This window comes from Temnothorax curvispinosus, unplaced genomic scaffold (genome assembly GCF_003070985.1).
Source record: "Temnothorax curvispinosus isolate PA1 unplaced genomic scaffold, ASM307098v1 QBEX01001498.1, whole genome shotgun sequence".
Taxonomy (NCBI): Eukaryota; Metazoa; Arthropoda; class Insecta; order Hymenoptera; family Formicidae; genus Temnothorax; species Temnothorax curvispinosus.
This window is the reverse complement of record NW_020211278.1, coordinates 935,272-957,310: the sequence shown is the minus strand read 5'-3', so window position 1 is coordinate 957,310 and position 22,039 is coordinate 935,272. Positions and strand designations below refer to the sequence as shown.

General features: G+C 45.1%; 1 protein-coding gene across 1 annotated transcript in view; it reads left to right on the top strand.

Moving 5' to 3' along the window:
- The first annotated feature begins 7,181 nt into the window (after positions 1–7,181).
- Positions 7,182–22,039, top strand: part of LOC112465001 (mushroom body large-type Kenyon cell-specific protein 1) — a 43,723-nt gene continuing 28,865 nt past the window's right edge. Inside the window, 1 exon segment of the mRNA XM_025032345.1 lies at positions 7,182–7,284. Within this exon segment, the coding sequence (XP_024888113.1) occupies positions 7,191–7,284 (94 nt within the window). The 5' untranslated portion in view covers positions 7,182–7,190.

Below are 22,039 nucleotides of genomic sequence, written 5' to 3'. Positions count from 1 at the left end.
GGGGTAAAAGACGAGGAAAAGGGCAGACTGGATCGGTGGGACTGAGTGTGGAGTGAGTATGGGGGGAGATGGTGGCGAGTCGGGGCGAGGTCGATGAGAATCGAGAGTTCGTTTGTTCACCGCGCAACGGAAATGCACGCTGGACACGGAACGACGGAAGGGAGAGCGTGTACGCGAGGCGCTCTCCGGATCCGCGTAATGGGAAAATCGATTAGGGGCCGAGCAAGCGGTAAGGTGGCCGGCCAAGGTGTCGCAGATACGTAGCGCGAGCTACTCCTTGCCCTTCTTCAGCCAGATTTACGCATTTGGAAGCTGAGCCGAGGTATCACTCGAGTGGCGGTGATCTCGAATTTCTTCTTCCGATCTTCTTCTAATCATCCAGACTTTTCTTTAGGTACTGTTAGATCGAGCAAAAAATGTATTCGTTTTTTTCGTACATGACATTCTAATAATAAATTAGAAAAAATAAACTTTTTTAATCGATCCACTGTATATACATGTAAACGCGCCCGTAAACCGCCTCTGTCTTGATACGTCCCCGTTTCGCAAGGACGTGTCACACGTGTCATCGGAATCTCATATTCGAGACACCGTCGCATTTCTCGTTGGCATTCGCGCGAATCCTAGAAATAATATTTACATATTCACATAGTAGCGCGTGTGTATACGTGTGCGCGGCACGGGCGTTTGTGGATTTTACTCTAGCGAGTTGCGCGAGATTACCCGCGCGTTGCATTTCTTATCGGTGACTCTCGATGACTCGGTGCAATTTCTTAGGAGAAGAACAGTACTTCGCGATAACAGCTGAACCATGACTTTATTTACGCGTCTGTAGAATCGATACGCAAAGAGAAAAGTTTAAAGTTTGTAATCGTAGAAATAGAGAGAAAAATGCAACATTATATTTTTCATATATTATAACGTTCTTGATATCGGTATACGTTTTAATATACCTATGTATATGTTGATCAATAAAACTAGATGTTTAAATATAATAAGCTGTTTCATATTCATTTATTTCTGTTTTACATTTATCTTTTAAGTTATATAATGTATATTACAATGGTAAATATAGATGCAAATTATATAGAACGTCAAACATTTAATTTATACATATTATGTATATATTTTTTAAAGTCAGAATTGCAGAATCCTAATGTCTCAAATTTCCATCCTATCGCACATATTTCTACTTCTTTCTTTACTAGAATGTTTAGATAAAAGATGTAAAATCGTGAAAATACACATGTGCAAAATTAATATCTTGTGTAGCTCAATTATTTTGCGGAAATTTGATCTTTCGTCATCTCAAAGGATCTCGTTTAGTCAGTTTGCCGAGTGTATGAGTATTATCGAGTAGTTAGGTGGAAGTTCTCCGGTGTTCTTTGCAACCGGCATTCCACAATGACTCACGTCGTTACTTAGTGACATTCTACGCTAAATCGATTCGCGAAACAGCACGAACGCTGTAGAACAGGCTTCCATATACTAGGGGACTCTCGATAATTAAACGGCTGCGTTTAATTTCCACCTACTCGAGCTTTAAGTAAACCGTGCATATATTTTAGCAGTGTTTAAAATGAAATACCAATATATAACTAATTTAAATGAGATGTGTGATTGTGTATTATTTTAGTTTTAATATATTTTACTTATTCATTTTAATTTATCTTATTTTAATTATTACTCGTACTTTTAATATAACATATTTTATAACGAAACGTGATATCATGTATATTCAGAAGTTAATATAACATGCGTAAACTTAGGATTACAATTTGCATGAATTTTCAACGCAAATTCATCTTTTAGATTGAAAATATATATTTGACGCGGTCGGCGGGAATACATATATTTGTGAGTCAACTCTGAAAGGGGTACTTGATCGATCAATGTTAGATTCTGTTTTCGGGTGATCGATATAACCGTTAGCGATACTAAGGCGCGCACACCACGACGGATGCGCATACATTGTGCACCCGTGACGTTCTTTTCTCGCTACCTCGAAAGGCATTATCGACAAACAGCTTGCATCGCGATGACGTCGATCGCGCCTCGAACACGTGTGCACGTGCATAGCGACGAAGCGTGCAATGTGCATAAAGATATCGAACGTTTGTCGTTACGTTCTGGGCATGATCGATGCGCTTCTCGAATTCGAATATTCACCGCGAGACACCTCTAGTCGACATTATATAAAGCGCTTTTTGGGGACTGCCGAGTGCCGGTAGCGAGTATCTTCGATGAACACTCTCGATAAGTATGGGATTCAATAAGTGAAGTTTAATAATGATGTTACATACTTGGAGATTTAACGTTTGCGAGATTAGATACGTCTAGTTTCGGCGCGGAAATTCATAAGTTAATTCTTTATTAATTAATCGACTAAATACCGATTTTACATGTAATTTATTCTTCTTAATTTTTGATAAGGTTTTGACATGAATCTTTGTTTGGAATACAGTATCAGAATCAGTTTTGCATACTAGTCTTTGCCGAGCAGACTAGACTAGTTGGCGTAAAATTTGATATAACGAACGGGGGGAGAGATGCGAGTCTATTCGAACAAATTATATGAGATGATTCCAAGTGTATTTGCTTTCTACTTCTTCACTCAGCTAATTAAGGCTCGATCATGTTATTATGTTATCATGTGAGCTGAAAGATTTATAAATGTATAGCGATCGAAATATTATAACATACTCAAAGATACTGGACGAAATATGTATGACGGAACGAAGCGTACTTTCGATAATAATTTTTTATTAAATATTCCCGATGCTATCTAATTATTGTTCATTTTAAACTAGACAAATTTTATTATTATATATGTACACAGAAAGGTCTAAACATGCGATTGTGCATGTGTGTTGGATATATCTTTTTACCTGCGCCAATTCTCAAATATTATCGTCTCGTAGCTACACTATAATTACCTAAAAAATTACCTATTAATTTTCTATTTCTTTAGAACAATCTGCCTTATCATATGATATATACATATATATATAAGTCATTAAAATCTCCCTTCAAATTATCCTCCAACCTATCGTGGAAAAGGTAATGATATCTAATTCCGAGGTTAAAATAATTCCGGCCGTTCCGGCGCCCGCTGGAAGAGTTCAATGACGTCGTCGAGAACTCGAGTACACACATTTGTGTATACGCTGTGGTTGAAGTGTAACGTACGCGCGGAGAGGCGATAGCGACGCGACGCGACGCGACGTTTGCCGTGGGGTGCGGGGCCCGACACGGCGCGGCGCAATTGACGAAAGTTGCGGTCGTATGTTCGCGCGGTCGTAAGTAATGGTACCCGACTAATTGCCAAGGTAGCGGAGCCTCTTCCCTTCATCAGGCGACAAGTGCCCGGGGGTTCAATGACGCCGCTCGGGCGGGGAGCGTGCTCTTGAGAGCACACCCGGTATGCATGCACATCGCAGCGAATGCGGGGAGCGTGTGTGTTACGAGCCTCGAAAGCCCCGACGCGTTTCATCGATATCGTTCGCATAGGCTTACCTAGGACGGGCATCGAATCGATCTTACCGCCGTCAGCGATATCGCCAAGTTAACCTGGACTGCGAACCACGAAGAGACGCGGGCACATGCGAGCGGAATATCAATCGCGGGGATCAAATGCTTTTAAGGAATACCGCGACTTCTTCGATCCGCTACCGCGTATGTCCGAACGATCGTCGTCGATCTGTTGCATCTTGCGGTGGAAATCGATAGAGTACGCGAGACGTGCATAGAATTCTTTACTTTCTGTCCTAAACGCACATACAATCGATATAAATGTCTTGTCGTTTTTAGTTGGAAAATTCAAAGAGAGATATACATATAGTCACATTTTTTATATAAAAGTAATATATTATATATTCGATATATTAAGTTGGAAGACATTACTAACATGAAGGTAAAAATTAAATACAGAATTTCGAAGGATTCTGAAGAAATTGAAAGTAAATATCAACGTCTTATTTTTACGTTAATACTACGCAACGTAAATGTCTAACTTTTTTATTTTTAACATTTTATACATGATTGAAAAATATATAAATCATAATTATTTTAGACCGAGGAAAAAATATTTACATCATTTTCATGGACTTTATAGTATCAAAATCTTATGTCGAAATTAAAAATAGAACAAGGGCCGAATCTCTTAGTATGACGCAATTGTATTGTAAAATTCCTCGTGAAATTATGCGAACTTCTCGGAAACGCGATCGAATCAAAGTCAGGTACGAGCAGTTCGTAAATTTATGGCGACGGGCGCGAGGAAGGGTTCGGCGCACGACCTAATATAAAATATGCAATATTCTCCTTCCGGACAGCCGTGCGCGCCGGTGAAGTCGGTGGAGCAATGTATATACCGGTGGACGCTCTTTCTGCGATCCGGTATAAGTAAATTGCACCTGTGCGAAAGAAAGATCAGAGGTGTTCGGCACACGCTCGTATCTCGTCACGTGACCGCCGCCGGGGGCGAGAGTGTCCTCGTACTTGTTTCTCATTATTGTGCGCGACGTAGAGTATAATTTCGCTTTGGGTCAACTGACCGTTGGAAACGCAGGTAAACCGACTCAAGGGAATAAATGTTGTTCCACGGAGGCGGTATCTCCTCTCGTTTTATCGTTAACCTTCCGAAATGGAATGCATCTTCGCCTTATTCTTAATTGACAAAAACAAGTGCAACTGCGAAGTGGGATGCATCTTCGCGATGAACTTTTAAATACTCGGCTACAAATCGCATCTATTTACGCACATATGTTTATGGCTTTTACAAACATTCCATTTTTGTAAACATTAGTTAAAATTAATTCGTATTTGAACCTTCCTTACGAAAATAGTCGAATGTATAAGTAGGATATTTTATTACGTTTTCATATCGCGAAGTACAATTCTTTCTCGGAGCGCCTGATGCGAAGGCAGCGGCAGTTTAATGAAATCAACGGGGGTGTCGGAACAGAAGGAAAGAAATAACCAGCTAATTAGGTGATGTTTGGTCTTCGAGAACCGAGACAAACTTAGGCGTGCGCTAGGGCGGATGTCTCGACAACGAAGGCGATGGAGTGGCGGAGTTTCGCGATGAACTCAAGAGAGAATCGGGAAGGTGGAACGGGGGGGGGGGGGGGGAAGGTGGCCGGCAAGCGACGGAGGGGGGGTTAAGAGGGGCGATGGCGCAAGGATGGAGACCGCCGAGACGGAAGGAGGTGAGAGTGCGAGAGGAGGTGGGCCGAGAGAGAGAGGAGGACAGGGCGAGTGGAAAAGGACGAGGTGTCCGCGGGGGCGGATGAAAGGACGCTTACCAGCTACTACCTATTGATCGCCAATTCTTTTTCTCTTGTTGCATATTAGGCGCACTCTTCCTTCTTTCTCCTTCTCTGTCTATCTGTTTCTCTCGCTCCCGCACGCTTTCTCTCTCTCCCTTCGCTTGGTTCGCTTTTCCCCGCGTCTCTCGCGTCTCTCGCGTCTCGCAGCCAACCTGCCCCCTCGCGGACGTAGAACGCGCGAATCCGCCCCTATAGCTACCCTTCCGCGTCCTCCCCTTCCTCATCCCTCTCCTCCTCTTTCTCCTGTTCCTCCTCCTCCTCCTGCACCTCCTCCACGTCCTCTGTGCTCGTGTCGCCTCACCACGCGAGAGAGTGCAAGCCACCCCTACCACCCACCTACTACCTACACCGCCGACTCTGACGCTCTTCTTACCGGCAATGTTTCATTTCGAGCAGCAGCAGTACCCTTCCTGTTTCGGGATGGGGCCGGCGGCCGCCCACTCCGCTTTTTGCACGCAGGTGCGACGGAATCGGCGGTGTGGGAGGATCTCGTCGCCGCGACGCGACGCGACGTAGTCGTAGATAGGATAGACGCGTCGAAGGTATCGATGCGCGACTAAATAGGACGTAAGAAGTCCAATTTCTTGAATCTTCTAAGAGTGCGATTATATGATTTTCTTCTCTAAGTGAATTATCTTAGGAAGGAACAAGGGCGAGAAAGAGATCGCTTTTCTAAGACGCTAACAATAGCAAGTTATATATATAAGTTGCCTCGTGTATCCGCAGACGTTTTGACCGAACGCGGTCTTGTTCCTGTTTCAGATAACAACCGGCGATCTGCGAGCGTCTTTGAGGGAGAGAACGACGGAAAGGAGGACGACGCGCGGATCTGATCGTCGTAGGAGAATTTGGCGGAAGAAAAGGGAGAGGATCTCTGTGTCGAGAGGTGCGGGCATACAGCGGGCCGGAAGAAGGAGGGAGGGAGGGCGGTAGGGTGGCAGAGGAATAAAGAGAGAAAGAAAGATAAAAAGAAAGAGAGAGAGGAGAGAGAGGAGAGGGTGAGTCAGGACGTGCCGCCGGCGACAGACTGCACTCTCGTGGCGCTCAGGGCGCAAGCGTGCACGTGTGTTGTGCGTTTCTGTGCCCTAACCCTGTCCCGCTACCTGGGAGGAGTAGCGTGGTCGTCATCCCTCCGCGGCTACATCCCCACCGTGACGCCGTTGCCGCCGTTGCCGCCACCGCCACCGCCACCGCCACCGCCAACGACACCGACGCCGACGCCGCCGTCGGCTTGCCATCCCTCCGACGCGCGTGGAGGAGCGTCGCGTCACACCACGGCCGACGAAACGACGGCGACGACGACGACGACGACGACAACGACGACAGGACCCCCACTGCCGCTACCACTACAACCGCTGCTACCACCACATCGGCGGTCCACGACAACGACGACGGTGACTTGGCTCGCTCCTGTCGGCGCGCTACATCACGCGTGACGTCGCACCTGGCAGCGCGCACGTTAGCGCGCGCGGCGACGTGTACACACGCGCTACCCTTCTCCTTTACGCACGTCTCACGCTCACCGTGCACGCTGAAAGACAAGAGGAACGTCGGTGGAAAAGGAGCCGGTGGTAGAAGGAGAGGGAGATTCAACGAGGGTGGGAGCGACAAGGGGTGGAAGAAGGAAATCGGAAAGAGACACGGAAGGGAAACTAGGGTGGAAGGGGTAGGAGGGTGAGAGCAAGAAAGAGGAGGAGGGGGAGGGTACGGGAGGACGACGACGAGGGCGACAACGGCGACGACGACGACGAGGAGGACGGAGGAGCGCCGGCGGTGGAGGGGGTGGACATCCACGCGGGAACACGAGGCAGGCGCACCCGGCCGGCACGCGCACACACATCCTAAGATGTGATTTCAAAAATGGCGGATTGCCCCTATGCCCGCTGCATACAGGAACGCAGACACATCCGACGGGAGCTGCTGCGATGGACAAAGAATATGGTCTTCGTAGTCGGTGAGTAAAGAGTCGAATCGTTCCTTTCGGCAACGCGAGTCATGTACTTATATAAGTGCGGTATATATTCAAATGTATGCATGCATGCGTACGTACGACATATGATGAGGAAGACTTCTTCGCGCGGAGAAACGTGCGTACTTCGGGATGCACGACGACCAACTGCTCGCGCGCGCACTGATCTCGCGTACAACGAGAGGCGTGTTATCAGCGTGATTGCTGCGTGGGTGTATGTGTGCCACGGCAGGAGTATCCCGTATGTATATATACATTTGTCGAAGCGGGTGTGCGCGTGTGCACGTACGTGCATACGTTCGCTTACATTCCGCGTGGCGTGTTTCTATGTGTGTGTGTATGTGTCGTGAGTATATAGTGTAGAAACGGATTCTCTATCAGTGTGCGAATGTGAAGAACGAGTGAGAGAGACCGAGAGAGAAAGAGAGATGCGGTGGGAAAGAGAGAATAGGGAGGAAAAGAGAGAGCAAGAGAGAGTGTGAGAGAGAAAGAGAGAGGAAGAGAGAGGGAGAGAGAGAGAGAGAGAGAGAGAGAGAACACGCTGGTGGTTGAGACCTGTTGCGAACCGAAACGCCGAATCCTGGCTGACTATGTGCCAGGCGTGACTCCTACTCGCGCCTGCACGTTCAACAGGGTGGTACCACGCTGCCGGAAAATCCGATAATATTCTGTGAGTAGTTTCCCGTGCGGTTTCAAGTTTTCGTGCGTGCGTCTAGTGAGAAACCGTCTTCCTCCTGATGATCCATTTATGGAAAAGATAATTGCGGTTTCTTTTGCCGAAACTCTAATCTTCAATATGATGATCGCGCGATAAGCGATTAATTAACTGTGATATTAAAATGGTTTGAGCACTTTTGTTATAATTTATAAGTCGAGTCATTTTGGATATGGTTTTCCTATATTAAGTTAACTATATATATAATTATATATACGCTATGTAATACAATTTAGTACTCGATGGTTAATAGCTTTCTATAAACGTTTCTTCGTGGATAAATTCTTGCGAATATGTAATTATTCTCTTTTCTAAGAATGATAATCGATAACCGGTTTATATAAAGATCAAACCTCACGTTCGGACGGCAATCAATATGACTGATTCATCAATATCGAGGACAAACTTAGGAATAAAAGACTGAACAAGAGATGAGAATGTTCAGTGTCAAAGACCGCGCATTAATATTTTTATTTAAAAAATACATAAAAATACATAAACATCGCGTTTGCGAGCGAGAGTTAGATCATCCCTCCGAAATTCGAAATTGGTAGAGAGGAGATTGGCGCCGGCGTCCCTGTTATCGGTACAAGCTACGAGAAGAATTAGGCGCCGCGCGTGCAATTTCCCGTACAGGGAAGGGTGGCGAAATCAGACTCGCGAGACAGGCTCTACGACCTCCTCCTCAGCCCACCCTTCCACGTCGGCGACGTTTACCCCTCGTTCGGCGTCGCTGAGGGGTAGCAGGCGAGCATCGTCAGACGCGCAGAGAATACTGCACAAGCTGCGTGCCTTGACCACAGACAACCGAGTGATCCCGGCCGCCGCCCGAAACCTTCTTTTCTTCTTCTTACAACCATTCGTCCTCCTTTCCTACTCCCCTTATCCACCCTCTCTCTCCGTCGCCCCCTCACCGTCCCTCCCACCAGCCTTCTTCCACCCCGACTTCCCCTTCTTCGTCTTTCGGTTAGTCCGTCAAGGGGCGAGCTCCGGTACTCGCGGAAGGCACGTTTCCGCACGCGTCGGTGTTGCGTGCACTCGCCGTTACGCTTCTTCCTCCACTTTTGTGACCTCTCCCGCTTCGCGCCTTCCCTCTTCCCCCTGGCCCCGATCGCCCCTCTGTCCGCCGCGCGCCCTCCGTTCTCTCCCTTTCTCCGTCACCGTCGTCGTCCGCCACCACCACCTCTCGTTCGCGTCGCTCCTCATTTCGAAACGCAGCTGCCGCTGGTGGTCGAGAAATTTTCGCGAATCCTTCCTCGAGACACCCTCCCTTCCGCTCTCGCCATTTTTCCTGTCCCCTTCAACCCACCTTCTACTTCTCTTCCTTTTTTCTCTCTCGTATCTCATCTTTATCCCCCATAGCGAAGAGGTCCTAAAAAAGGGAAGGCCGACAGTGGAAGTTCGACGGAGAGTGGAGGAGAGGCAAGAGGGCGGATGAGGAAGCAGGGGCGACACGAGTTGCATGTGTGCGCCGTGTTTCTCTGCCTCTCGTCTCGAGACTTCCACGATCTTGGAGGATCGACCAGTGCGCGTTTGGAAAAGGGTGACGGAGGGTGGAACCAGGCTTTCAAAATCTCGGTGGTGCTTCGAGTAGTAACGCGCGCGAGTGCACGCATCGTATCATCGGTTAACGGCTGCCGCTGTGACGTCGCGACACGTCACAGCCGAAAGTGAGACGAAAATGTTCGGCGAAGAGGGTGAGGAGGGTGACGAGTGAAACGGGCGTTGAGGTAGACAAGCGATACGCCGGTAGGCACGGCAAAAGGTGTCGGTTCAGTGAGTGAGTTCTAAAGGCGGTGGCTTCAGAGAGAGAGAGAAGAAGGGGTCGTCGTCCTTTCGCGCGGACAGCTTCCGAAGTTACGGAACTGTTGCTCCGCCGAAGCGGCAAGGACTCCTCGTCGCCCTTCGGAGGAGTTAGTTGTACACCTGTTACGCGCGCCTCGCCTCGTCGTCGGCCGGTGACCGGTGCCCCGGAGTTTTCGGTAGCGCGAGTACCGCGAGTGGCGCGAAGCGCGCGGCGAGAGACGCGCGGTAATCGTCACGCACCGCGTAATCCCCGTCGTCGGCTCGCACGCACGTAATCGCGCGATACCCATCGCCGCGCCGGCTGTTCGGCGAGAGGACATGGAATTGGACGTAATGAAGCCTCTTCCCCCGCGTCGTCCCGTAGCGTTTCGTGGCACCGAGGAGCCGAGGGTCGACGGGGTGTCGCGATCTCGCGAAGGCACAGCGCGCCGCGAGTGTCGGCAGTAACGATGTCTGGATTGCGTTATTGCGCCGTCACGACGTGGACACTCTGTACAACCGCACGACCGAGGTGGATTCGGCAAACGTGAAAACGCGGAAGTGGATCGACGTAGTGTAGGTAAAGAGATCCTCCCCCCCCCCCCGCGTTGTGGAACGCAGTTGCGAGGCAACGGCGTGACGCGCGTTGCACGTGCGCGATTAGAAGAGACGGAGTTTGTTGCTTAGAAGAAGCGCTCTTACGATCTTTTGAATCTTTCTCAGTGATAGGAATTGAAGTTAAACACTCTCTATTTAGAAAAAAATATCACAGCTCCTGCTGTTTCCGATTACGCTTTATTAAATTATTCTAACGACTTTACAAAGAGACAGAGAAGAAGAATAAAGAGTGAAACAATTGATATGGAATATGGCTAGAAAGAGAATTTCCGCGTTTAGTGATTTTATCGCAAGATAAGAGTCATCAGAATATGTGACTGCAATGGAAAATAAACGTACAAAGACTTCTATCAAGATCGAGATCGAATGTTACTTCCGAGTTGTCAAAACGATCGCGTTAATCTCTTTGATGTTAAGAAAAGTGAAGGCTAATCTATCTAACACACTTGCCTCTCATTCATGCAAAGCACGGATTATGCGAGCATGCGCTCCGCTGTTACACACATATCCGGTAATATTTCATTGTCTAATGGAAGATTTATAGGAGATATATAGCTTTATGAAAGATGTAATATTAATAGTTCTTAAGAGAGCTAAGTGTGTAAAGGCCGCTAAAACGCGATATCCATCTCGCGAGATCTGAAACCCGAATCGCTCGAGCAGTTAAGGTTGTATGCAGCGTCACTTCCGATTAGCCCGATTACTTCCCGTATCGTGTCACGGAAGCATTACAAACGTAAACCGAACGCAAACTCGGGGAGCAATATATCTCGACGTACACGTATCATCCCTTTCCCCACTGTTCTGCCGCATCCGTTCCCTTTTCCGAAAAGGCTCGGCACGAGCAGGGCAAGGCAAGGCAAGGGAACGCAAGGCAACGCAAGGCAAGGCAAGCGCGAGCAAGGGGGCGGCGGATGGGTGCAGTTACTGCTGATCGTTAAAAGGCGCATAAAAAAGGGAGAGGAGAAGGCGCTGGGATGAGGGGGGAGGTGGGTGGGTGGCGGGAGGTCAGAGGAAGCGGCGCGAGAAGTAACAATAAAAATTCGTCGGCGTTCGTGTTTCGTCGCCGTGGTAGGAGCGGAGGGACGTAAGGAAGGTGAAGTGAGGAGTACAACGGGGGTTAAACCGAGGCGGGAGAGAAAGAAAGAGTGAGAGAGAGAGTGAGCGAGAGGGAAAGGGAGACGGGTGAGGAAGAGAAGGGTGGTTGGGTAGTCGGTGGAGCAGGGTGCGTAATGAAACGATATTGAGTAGCCGTGGTAGGGAGGGTCGCTGCGAGAGGGTGGGGATCGTCTTCAGCCCTCTCCGTCGATTGACCTCGCTTCGACGAGACGAGGGTGGGAGCGAGCCAGGGGCGGAAGTTGGTAGGGCACTATCACCGAGTGGGGAACGAGCGCCTCGAGCTGCTTGGGGGGTCGTAGGAGGAAGGGGGTCCGTTAAATTGACGAAAATGACACATCTTCTCTCCGTCCGTTTCCCCTCTCATTTCTCGCTTACTCCTTTACTTCGCTTTTTTCCTCCTATTTTGGCGACCGATGCGCGACGGCGGCGGAAACGCTCTACTCCTCCGAGGAACTTCAAAGCGACATAAGCGCTAGAAGGAGAAGCAGATAGAAATAAATCGCAATACGCAGTAAAACGAATTGATGTGTGCGTAATCCGGAAAGTCTTACGTTCCTATCGATTGAAAAAAGAACTAGGGATCACGATAAAATTTAATTAAACTTTTAATTTAATCTAAGTTAATTGTTAAACGATATATTTTTCCGAAACTAAATTAAATGATATATGTTGCGATGTCATTACTGGGCTGTACTGATAGAGAATCTGAAGCTACTTTTAAGAAATTTAAGATTAAATTAAAATACTATTGAGCAAAATATTACTGTAAAACGATAATTCAGTAAAAATAAAAAAATTAACATTTTGTTACTAGTTCCTATATTGAAAATAGTCAAATTATATCAATGTTTTGTCTTGTAATGTTTCTATTATGACTAGTTTATTTTGTTATTAGTAAAAACTAATACGTAAAAACTAACTTTCTGTATAAAAATCTTTGCAAAATTTGTAATACATCGCGTGACATTGTGTACTTGTTTAAAATCGCTGTTTTGTAGTTTTGTTTCAAGCACTTTTCAAATAAATCTCGTATATTAATCTTGCCGGACTCGTCGTCGCGGCAATTAAATCGTTCCGCTTTGGAACTTCGCGCTTGCATAACCGATTGCCTCACGCGCGACGAAAGAAAAGTTTCTCAATGGTCGACTATGCATCGATGTGCGAAAGGCCATTTTAAATAATAATCGCTCGGACACACGAGTGGCGAATGTTTCGAAACTGCAAAATAGGTCAACGTCCGATACAATCGGATAACAAGGTATTAAGTGATTACGTAGACCCTGGGGATAATTAGTGCGGCCGGCTTGCTCGTTAACGAACAACGTTAGCGTTTAGTAGTCGCGGAATAGCAAAGCTGGTGCGAATAAAGTATAGATAAACCGGCTATCTCCTAACGGGAGAGAACGTACGAAGGATCCTGGCCCGAGTGTCCTGGCTGATTAAAACGACACGTCGGCCGGCGATAAGCCGCGCACCGATGAATGTCGTGCGTTTATTTGACATTCATGGGCACGCAACCGATCTCCCATCGTGTTAGATGACATCTCGTAACTCCAGTTCATAAATCAGTTACTTCGTTTCCCCGTGCCTCGTTCGCCGTTCATCCGAATGCGCCGCCGAGAAGCCCGCAATACGATAAAGCAATTTACAACTACTCCTGTGTTCTTCGCCTCCTCCTCCCTCTCCCTTCCTTCCTTCTCCGTCCTACGCGAGAAGTTTCTCTTGTCGTGTTGGAAGTTAGATGCTAATTTCGCGTAATTAACGCCCCTGGCTTTTAAATTATTTACGAGATAAATAATTTTGAGGGACTAAATTCGCTATCGTCGGATTATCAGCTGCCGGTTGGAGGTCGGAACGCTCGCACCGTTTTCATCGATGAGTGAAAATTGCAACGTTGAATGTCGAAACGCGATCTGCATTGAAATTAAAATTATATCAAAGTTTATATTTTTCGATAAATTCTTTAAAGAATCGATGATTTTTTACATGTACGGTATAGCTTCTAATTAATCTTCAGACAACTATATTAAAAAATTGTATCTCTTTATTTGATTCTATTATTAATTAGGTTGATTTTACTGTCGATATTCAATAAATTTATCATATTAATTGAGAGATGTAGGTTTATTATCTGTACAAAGATTGTCAAAGCCTAGAGAATAGTAAAGAGAAAGAACCGGCAAGAAGTGGATAAATATAATCTAATAAGAGATAAAAAATATCCATTTTTACAAGAGCACACGGTACCGTAAATCCTCCCCGTGCCCTCCCACTTTTTTCCCTTCATTTCATTTCACATCTGCCGGATAATAATAATAGGATAAAATGATTACAGTTCTTCGGACGTTAATTCATTTCGAATGACGAGATGCTTTCCATACGCTCTCCGTCACGATCCGCGAGCGGGCCGTTAGAATATCATTCGCACACGCGGCGGTGAAGCGAAGCGGAGTTGAAAACACGGGGGCTAATCCGGTGACGGATGGCGGCGGTGATCTGTTGCGTTTTAATCGTCCCTCGTGCGTACGCCGCAAAATTTCATCCGGCGCGAGGCTTCGCTTCGCTTTATCACGCCGACCGAAACGCCGATATTCAACCGCCGCAGAGCTCCGCTCGTCTTCTTCGTTCGTATGCGCGTCCACGTGCATGCAGGGAACGTTGCACGTGTATGCGAGTACGTTTGTATGCGTGTACGCGCGTACGTTGAAAAAGCGACATTGTGAGACCGGCACAGTCTCTCCTCTCTACCTCTCCGTCTCTTTCTCTCATCGCGTTTCACTTTGGCTCACGTGCACACGTCAGCAATAGCATCTCTCTTCGCACCGTGCGCTAACTGTTGCATTCTGCATGCATACAGGCTCGCTCTTTCTCTCTTTCTCCTTTTCTCTCTCTCTCTCTCTCTCTCTCTCTCTTCCTTTCTTTCTTTCTCGCTTTTATCTTCGCTCTTGACTTGTCCGCTCCTCTCAGCTTATCGTCTCGCCTTTCTTACATCTCGCCTCTTTTGGCTGACCGTTTCAAGATTTTTGTTAGCTATTAGTAGCGTACAGGATGCGTAATTTAATACACAATGATGCTGGAATCCGTCTCTGGAATCCGATGGAATTTCTCTATGCATATGTATTCAACTTAGCATTTATAAGTTATATACTATTAGAATAATGTTTGTGATGTATTATTGGATCGCTGTTTGCGTCCAGTCACTAATTTAACACTTTGTTTTAAAGTTAAACAAGATTAATCTAGTATCCACGTTCATAAATAAATAAGATACTTTTTACCTCAATCTTAGAATACATTGTTCGTTCTGAGGTACCATTTCACTTTGCATGTCATTCAAATTCAAAGCGACGGATGGAGATTTGAATCTTCCTGTCTATCTTATCGGGCATAGTTACGGATATTGCGATTACGACTGCGAAAGAAAATCGACGAATTTTGATGGAAACCGAATGATCTCGCTATCTTTTCGCCGGTGCTCGCCACACGGTCTGGTCCATCACTGTCACTTCTTTGTCACTGACGAATCTACCGTGGCCCGTACGATAATATTTCGCGACGCGACTCTTCTCGCGGTTGTAACACTAGACAGCGTAGAGCGATAAATGGGTCACCAGACAACGACTCCGCTGCTTCGTTTGGTGTCCGATTACCGCTTAGGCAGACGCAACTACGACGAAAGTCTTGTTAGGCGTGCACGACGTGGACGAAAAAATTGGATAGCTTATCCTGTGGTGCCCCACGATATAAAAAAAGTCGTCGATTAATCAAATTTATTTTGCTGATTGAATGTTTTAGTTTCGTGTTAATATTAATATCATCACCGCGTATTTCCGTATGTCGCGACATTAACTTGAGCTAAACTGATTCGGGAATGCGCCGCGATTATCGGATTGCGGGTCTGATACTGTCAGGTACGTCAAGTACGAGTCTCTCCCCGACCGGCTTCTAAAGAAGTTCCGATCGTCCGTGAATGTCGCGCTGGAGATATCTCTCCCTTACAGTTTTTATATGCTTGTTATTGTAAAGAATGGGAGCGGCCATTGTTGCAAAATGATTGCTTAGTTATGAGCTGTGGAATAGCGAACGGTCGTAATTCCGAGCAGTAATGACACTAAAACTGAGATATTCCGTATAAAATATATTGACTCGGTCTAAAACATGATTAAATCGCGATTATTCTAACCAAAATTCCTTCTTTTTTAAGAAGGGAGATTGAAAAGAAATTTGATCAATGTAGAAGTTTAAAGAACATCTTTTACATATCTAAAAAAAATTTGAAAGATTAGAACGTCTTTAAGATTCAAAAAAGCTTATTAAACATGCTATAGCACGTTATTAATTTATTTCAAACTATTCTAATGGTACTATTAATACCATTAGAAATTTTAAAAAGCAAACGAGAAAAATTATTCACGAAATTAGCTCGCTTTCCTACGTATTTTCGCGTCTATATACATATGTTGCGTGCAGAGTCAAAGTATCTGGGAATTTAATTTCAGTTTCAGACTTTAACGGTCAATGAGAGTCACAGAATTAATTTAGCTTAGAAATACTTATTAAAGTCACGTGTTGTGCAAAGTAAAGAATCGATAAAGTTTTTTTTTATATCTTTCCTTGATTACTGCTGTGCCTCGATGATTGTCAAAAAAGGATTAGGCTTCAGGTCTACCAAACTCTGTTTGCGTTGTATTGCATGGACGTATGCACACATTCTCACATGCGCCGTTGAAGAAAAGGAAGCAACCCTTCGGTGGTGCATTGGCCGTTAGTAAGCCAGGACTCTGAATGAGAGAGGGAGAAGAGAGAGGGGGACAAAGAGAATGGCTGTAAAAGATTTGGCAGCTGGTACCTCGCCCGCCGGTGTCTGAAAACCCTTTCGGGTAATCATTTCGAGGGCACGTCGAGGGCCTCGCAACCGGGAGTCACTCCAAAAATTTGTCGCAAATGTTGCTGTCGTCCGAGGCATTAGCGTCGCGCGATCGCGACCGTCAGCGAAATGTCGTGACGTACGAGTGTCACGCGAATACGGGAAACGGGTCTTCCGAGCTGCGAGGGAATTCCGAGGGGGAATATGTCACGGTTTGGGAATTACCATTTTATTTCATAGAGCGCTAATTATACGGCCGGCGATTGCGATCTTATGCGGGAACGTAGGTGGCGTGCGCTCAAAACTGTGGCTCGTGACTGTCTGTTAGTACTTTCATGCTCAAGGAGACGCGATCAAGGGATCAGACAACGACGGGCAACAATAGGTCTCCATGGGAACTCTCGTTTCGCGCAACTTACTATTCATCGCCGCTTATTTTTATCCTGGACGCCCCGTAAGATCGGGAATTTTGATACGCGACGATTTCGCGCGCGATCGTCGTCCTCGACGGGCATCATTTCAAGTCATTAATGAGACACGGCAGGCAGGCAAGGCAGGCAGGCAAGGCAGGCATACCGCATTGTGCCTTCGCGAGAGACAGGCAACGCTCTCCTGTCGGAGAGCCTTTCGACATCCATCGTGTACACCGTCGTCCTTCGCTCGGCTCGGAAACCGCTAAGCGGTCCCGCCAGGTGAATGGGATTCTCGCGATCATGCAACAAAGCGACGCAGATAACTTGCGTCTAGGCGTGGACGCCTGTTTTTCTCCTTTTTCCGTCAAATCGCAACCGTCACGTTTATCCGGCCGACGTGAAAACGAGGTCTGAAAGTAACAGCGATATAGTTTTCCACGTTGGCGTTATGCAAACGGAAATACTATTAACGAGGTTTGTTTACACGAAAATTTTTGTACACTCTTATGAATTAGCGAAAGCAGGACATTCTCGTATATTATTATTATAACTAGACATCGGATTTTTTAATGCAGATTAGCGGAAAAGGGCAATCAATAACTAAGATTTACGTTATTTATAATATCCAACATATTTATACTGCAACATATGTTACAGTACTAATTATAACTGAATATATTATAATGACAATTGATTTCTTTATATTATTATTATAGACGTACATAACATTGATTTTATTGCGTTTTATATAATTTTTATTATATATATGTACATGTTTGTCGATTCGTATGTATAATCAAGACATTAAGAGATATTAGTTATAAAACAAATCGCGAGTATTTCCGACTGTGTCTGCACAAGTTACGGCTTAATGTGTCGTCAAGACCTGACGTGTACCGCACCGACTTAAACGCGAAGACAAGTACGGCTTACGGAATGACGAAGAAAATATTCTGAATTTATCTACGTGAAACATGGGCCTGCGTGCCGAACCATCGTCGGCGACGGGCCGCTCGTTATCGCAATTACGGCACGATTATAGCGGAGTCGGGAGAGACGTTTTCAATGCGGCCGGAGTGCCAAGCGAGTTTCGGACAAAGGATAGCCTTGTGTCTCGTGAGAGTCGGTCGCGGCCCTACTATGGCTGGAGGGGGGGAGAGGGTACCGAGAGAGGAAAAAGAGAGTGAGAAGGAGATAGAAACTAGCCATTTCCTAAGCTTCTACTCCCGTCTAAACTGGATTGCCATTGGTCGAAACGGGCCACCGATTAGAGAAGGCACCGCGGCGATATAGCGACTTAGGAACCGTGGCGAGTGGAGGGCCGTCGGGCTAAAAATCGCGGCTCCGTCATTGGCCGAGCCGGGCCCCTCGAGGCCATTCGGTTTAGAATTGAGGAATGGTGCCGCTATATCCTCGCCGCTATATCCGCGGAGGACGATCGTAGAAAGTGGCACCGTTCTCGAATCTTCGCCGTTTTGATCTGCGTGGCGTGAGGCGAAAGAAGCGCGTTCGAGTTTCCTCAGCAATTTTTCGCTCCGGAGAATCGAATGTTTCTTTTCCTTGGGTTTTTTCTTTTTACCTCACATCGAGAATCGCAACTATCGCGTGGATTTTAGGGACATTAGTACGTGGACCGAATTGTAGAATTTGATTTATCGATTCGCGTACCTTTCTTTGGATTATATTCATGACGTTTAATATTGGAAGGACTATGAATTATTATCGCTCATGAATTATTCAATCCAAGTGCATTATGTAATGACGATAATAGCGATAGTAACAGCTTACCACAATGTACCTCGATCAAGGTCTCCGATCCCTAAATAATTAATCTTTTAGCATTAACGCGGCGTGCAATACAAATCAAAGTGACAAATATTAATATAAAAAGAGAAATCAAGAATTGAAAAACTACGCAAGAGCATTTTTTTAATAACATACAAAATTCATTAGAATGCATTTATACCGCGTAGACAGTTGCATATTTTAATACTGTTTTAATAGCGGTGGAAATAAATATTGTGGATTTTTATACAAAATATCCCAGCTTTGGATTTACGGATTCTTTTGTATAAATTTGGAATAAAAATTTCATCTTTTTCTTCCTCATTTTTAAATAACGTGTCGATGTGCGAAATTCTTTTCCTTTTAATGCATCCTACGTAAATAAATTAATTACATTCGTAATTGTTTTAGCAAGACGAAACATGGGGGAAATGCCTGTTTCTTGTTATTTTACAATTTCAATGAACGGACTCGACAGCCTCGAAAACGCGACGCGAAATCATCGTCGTATTCAGCTCGTAAACGGCCAATCTACACATAGAGATAGATAATAATTTTATTCGACGAACTGTTTCCCGGTACAGCGTCATTGGTTTAATCCCGGGCGTGGTCACCCGCCCTACTTCTTCGTCTTCTTAAATGGCACGAGAGATAAGATTGGTTCGGCACCTCCTGCCTGGAATTTCATCCGAGAGCCGCGCCTGCAGTCTAATTACTTCTGGATAGAATCGATCAAGGACTCCGGGCTTCGCTTGTCGTGAATATATAACGAACTGGCGTGGATGAAACAATCGTGGAAAACACGTAGAGACCGACTGCGTTGTTTTCTCGCACGCCATGCAGTTTCGTCGAGGAAAAGTCTTATTGACTCACTTGTTAGAAAATGCACGCGCTTAGTAAACGGAGTGATGCTAATAAGATGGTAATTCTAACAGAATGCCATTTTTACATATCATTAAAGAGCGTAGAAATTTATTTATTTACTTATACTATCATTTAGCGTGTTAACTACAAGATGATAAGACGTAGAAATGCGTGCAAATGTGTGTTGGTAAGTTTCAATTATACGTTCATACGAATATTCCATAAAAATATGGAATTCGACAAAAAGTAATTATTTCGCACTTTCTAATCTTTCGGTAAAATATCTTGAGTCGTTTTAGAGAGCTGAGAATTTGATTTATGACGGCTACACATCTCTTTCTGCTATACTATCTATATAGCAGAAAGAGATTATATTTCATTCATACGCGGAGCGAAGATGTCAGCGATTATCAATGCACACGCGGTACAAGTTCATACTTCACCTCTGTTGATTGCTCGGGTCTTAAATTAAAGTCAACACACGCGCGACGAAGGATATAGCATCCTCGGTCGAAGGAAAGGAACATCAACGCTTTAGATCGATGATTAATCTTGCGATAATCCGATCGTATAGTCATCGCGCAAATCATTGCGAGATAAGCGGCTTGCATGCATTGTCACACGCATGATTCCGCGGAAAATGCTGAATCGCACTAACTTCCGCGTAGCGTAGTGGACTACCGCGATTTTACGGTGCATTTATAAATCCGGCTTGTAGAAATTATCGAGAAAATGTAAAACGCTGATCTCATTTCTCTCATCAGCAATTTGAGTCTTTGTATTAGCGTAAATCTTTTTTCGGGGAAAAATCGAGACGCCGACGCGAATTTTTGCAAGGAGAGGAAAAATATTTGTCGGACGGTCGACGAGTATGTACGGCCAGATTTTCATGACTCATTACGTAACCTTGAAGTTTGCACGCTCTGGCGCGACGATGACTTGGCCGATTCCTGCGGTCGCGATCGAGGCGTACTTACGCGTCGCGCGATTCCAAAGAAATTGAAGATTTTCTTGACACCTCCTCGTTAATACGCAACAATGATTTTTTTGTGTGATTCACACGATCGTTCTTAGCGCCCACTCGTTGCCTACGCGTTGTGACATTAAGACATTATTAATTGGGCATTCGCGCAAATACTATAGGAACGGAGAAAAAAATATTGAAAATTTGATAGAAATATTGGACCATTGAAGTCCGAGTTTTGAAATGACTAATAGCAATAAATCACGAATATTAAATACTTTAATTGTATTAGTAATATATTTGAAACTTCTGTACAGAGAGATCAACACAATTAATTACTCGACTTATCACCAATACCACTTCATGGTATTATTTAATAATTCATCTCATTGTACATAGTTTGCATCTAACCGTCATCATTTATCAACCTTTACAACGTTGCGCATAGTTTGCATCTGCATTTAAACGTCCGATTATCGCGCTATTGACGAAAAATTAATGTTTATTGCGAGGGTATGCCGTTGTAACACTTCCTCTCCACCGCTCTGTCTCGTATATCTTGAGCCTTAATTAACGCATCGCTCCTTTCGTGCGCGTTCATCGTCAATGCGTTATCGTAAATTTACAGTGCGATAAGAAACGCGTCGATAAGCAATTAACACCTCGCTGCGAAAGCGCGTCGCATGTCGCGCAATCACTTGTTACACAAGAAATTTGGTTAATTGATCGCGGGCTCTCATAATAGGAAAGGCTGAATAAATTAATGATATTTTCCTTTCGCGAAATGCGATCGACTGACCATGAGATTCGGTACGATCGCGGGGTCAAAAGGTCGACAGAGAATTATCTTAAGACACGTGCAAATGGTATTAACAATTATTGACCGCGATATTTTTACTGCATTAATGACCGCTCTCGTGCAGGTCCACTCGTTCTATTTTTTTGTACTAAAAAATAAACATTTTTTGTTGTTGTATATATACGCCGAAATGCGACGAATGACGTTATCAGATATTTCGCGATCGACAGTGAGTCATTGTATGCGCGCGAACGCAAAAGCTCGTTCGCAAGTTGCGTACGGAGTAGGTGAGGTGAGGTATGTCGCGAGGTTTATCGAGTTACGCGCATAAGAATCACGGTGCGTCTTATCGCAACTTAAAACTTTACTACTGAGGATGCGTTGGGCGAAATGCAGGCGCGCATCTTCGTCGATGACGATCAACCGGCACCCGTCGTGCGAAATGGCCATTACATCGAGCGTGGCAAACTGCCACTGTTGATCTATACAAGACTAATCCTTTGGAATTTCGCAAATATTTTTCCGTGTGTTTTCGTAATTCACATTGAATCGGATTTTCCGGATTGCGCCATGCAATGTTTTTCTTTAACACATATATTTTTTTTTTTTTATCAAGATGCGCATGAAAACTACGTTCTAAATTTGTCTGAACGTATCGGATTATGCAGATCTTTTCTCTTGGCAGATTGTTTTGCAATAAATTTATTGAGATTTATGCGTATTTGTATGTCGAAGAATGACGCTGAATAAATTTTAAATATAATATTTTTAATACATTTCTATTATGTTGTACTATTCATTACACATTGTG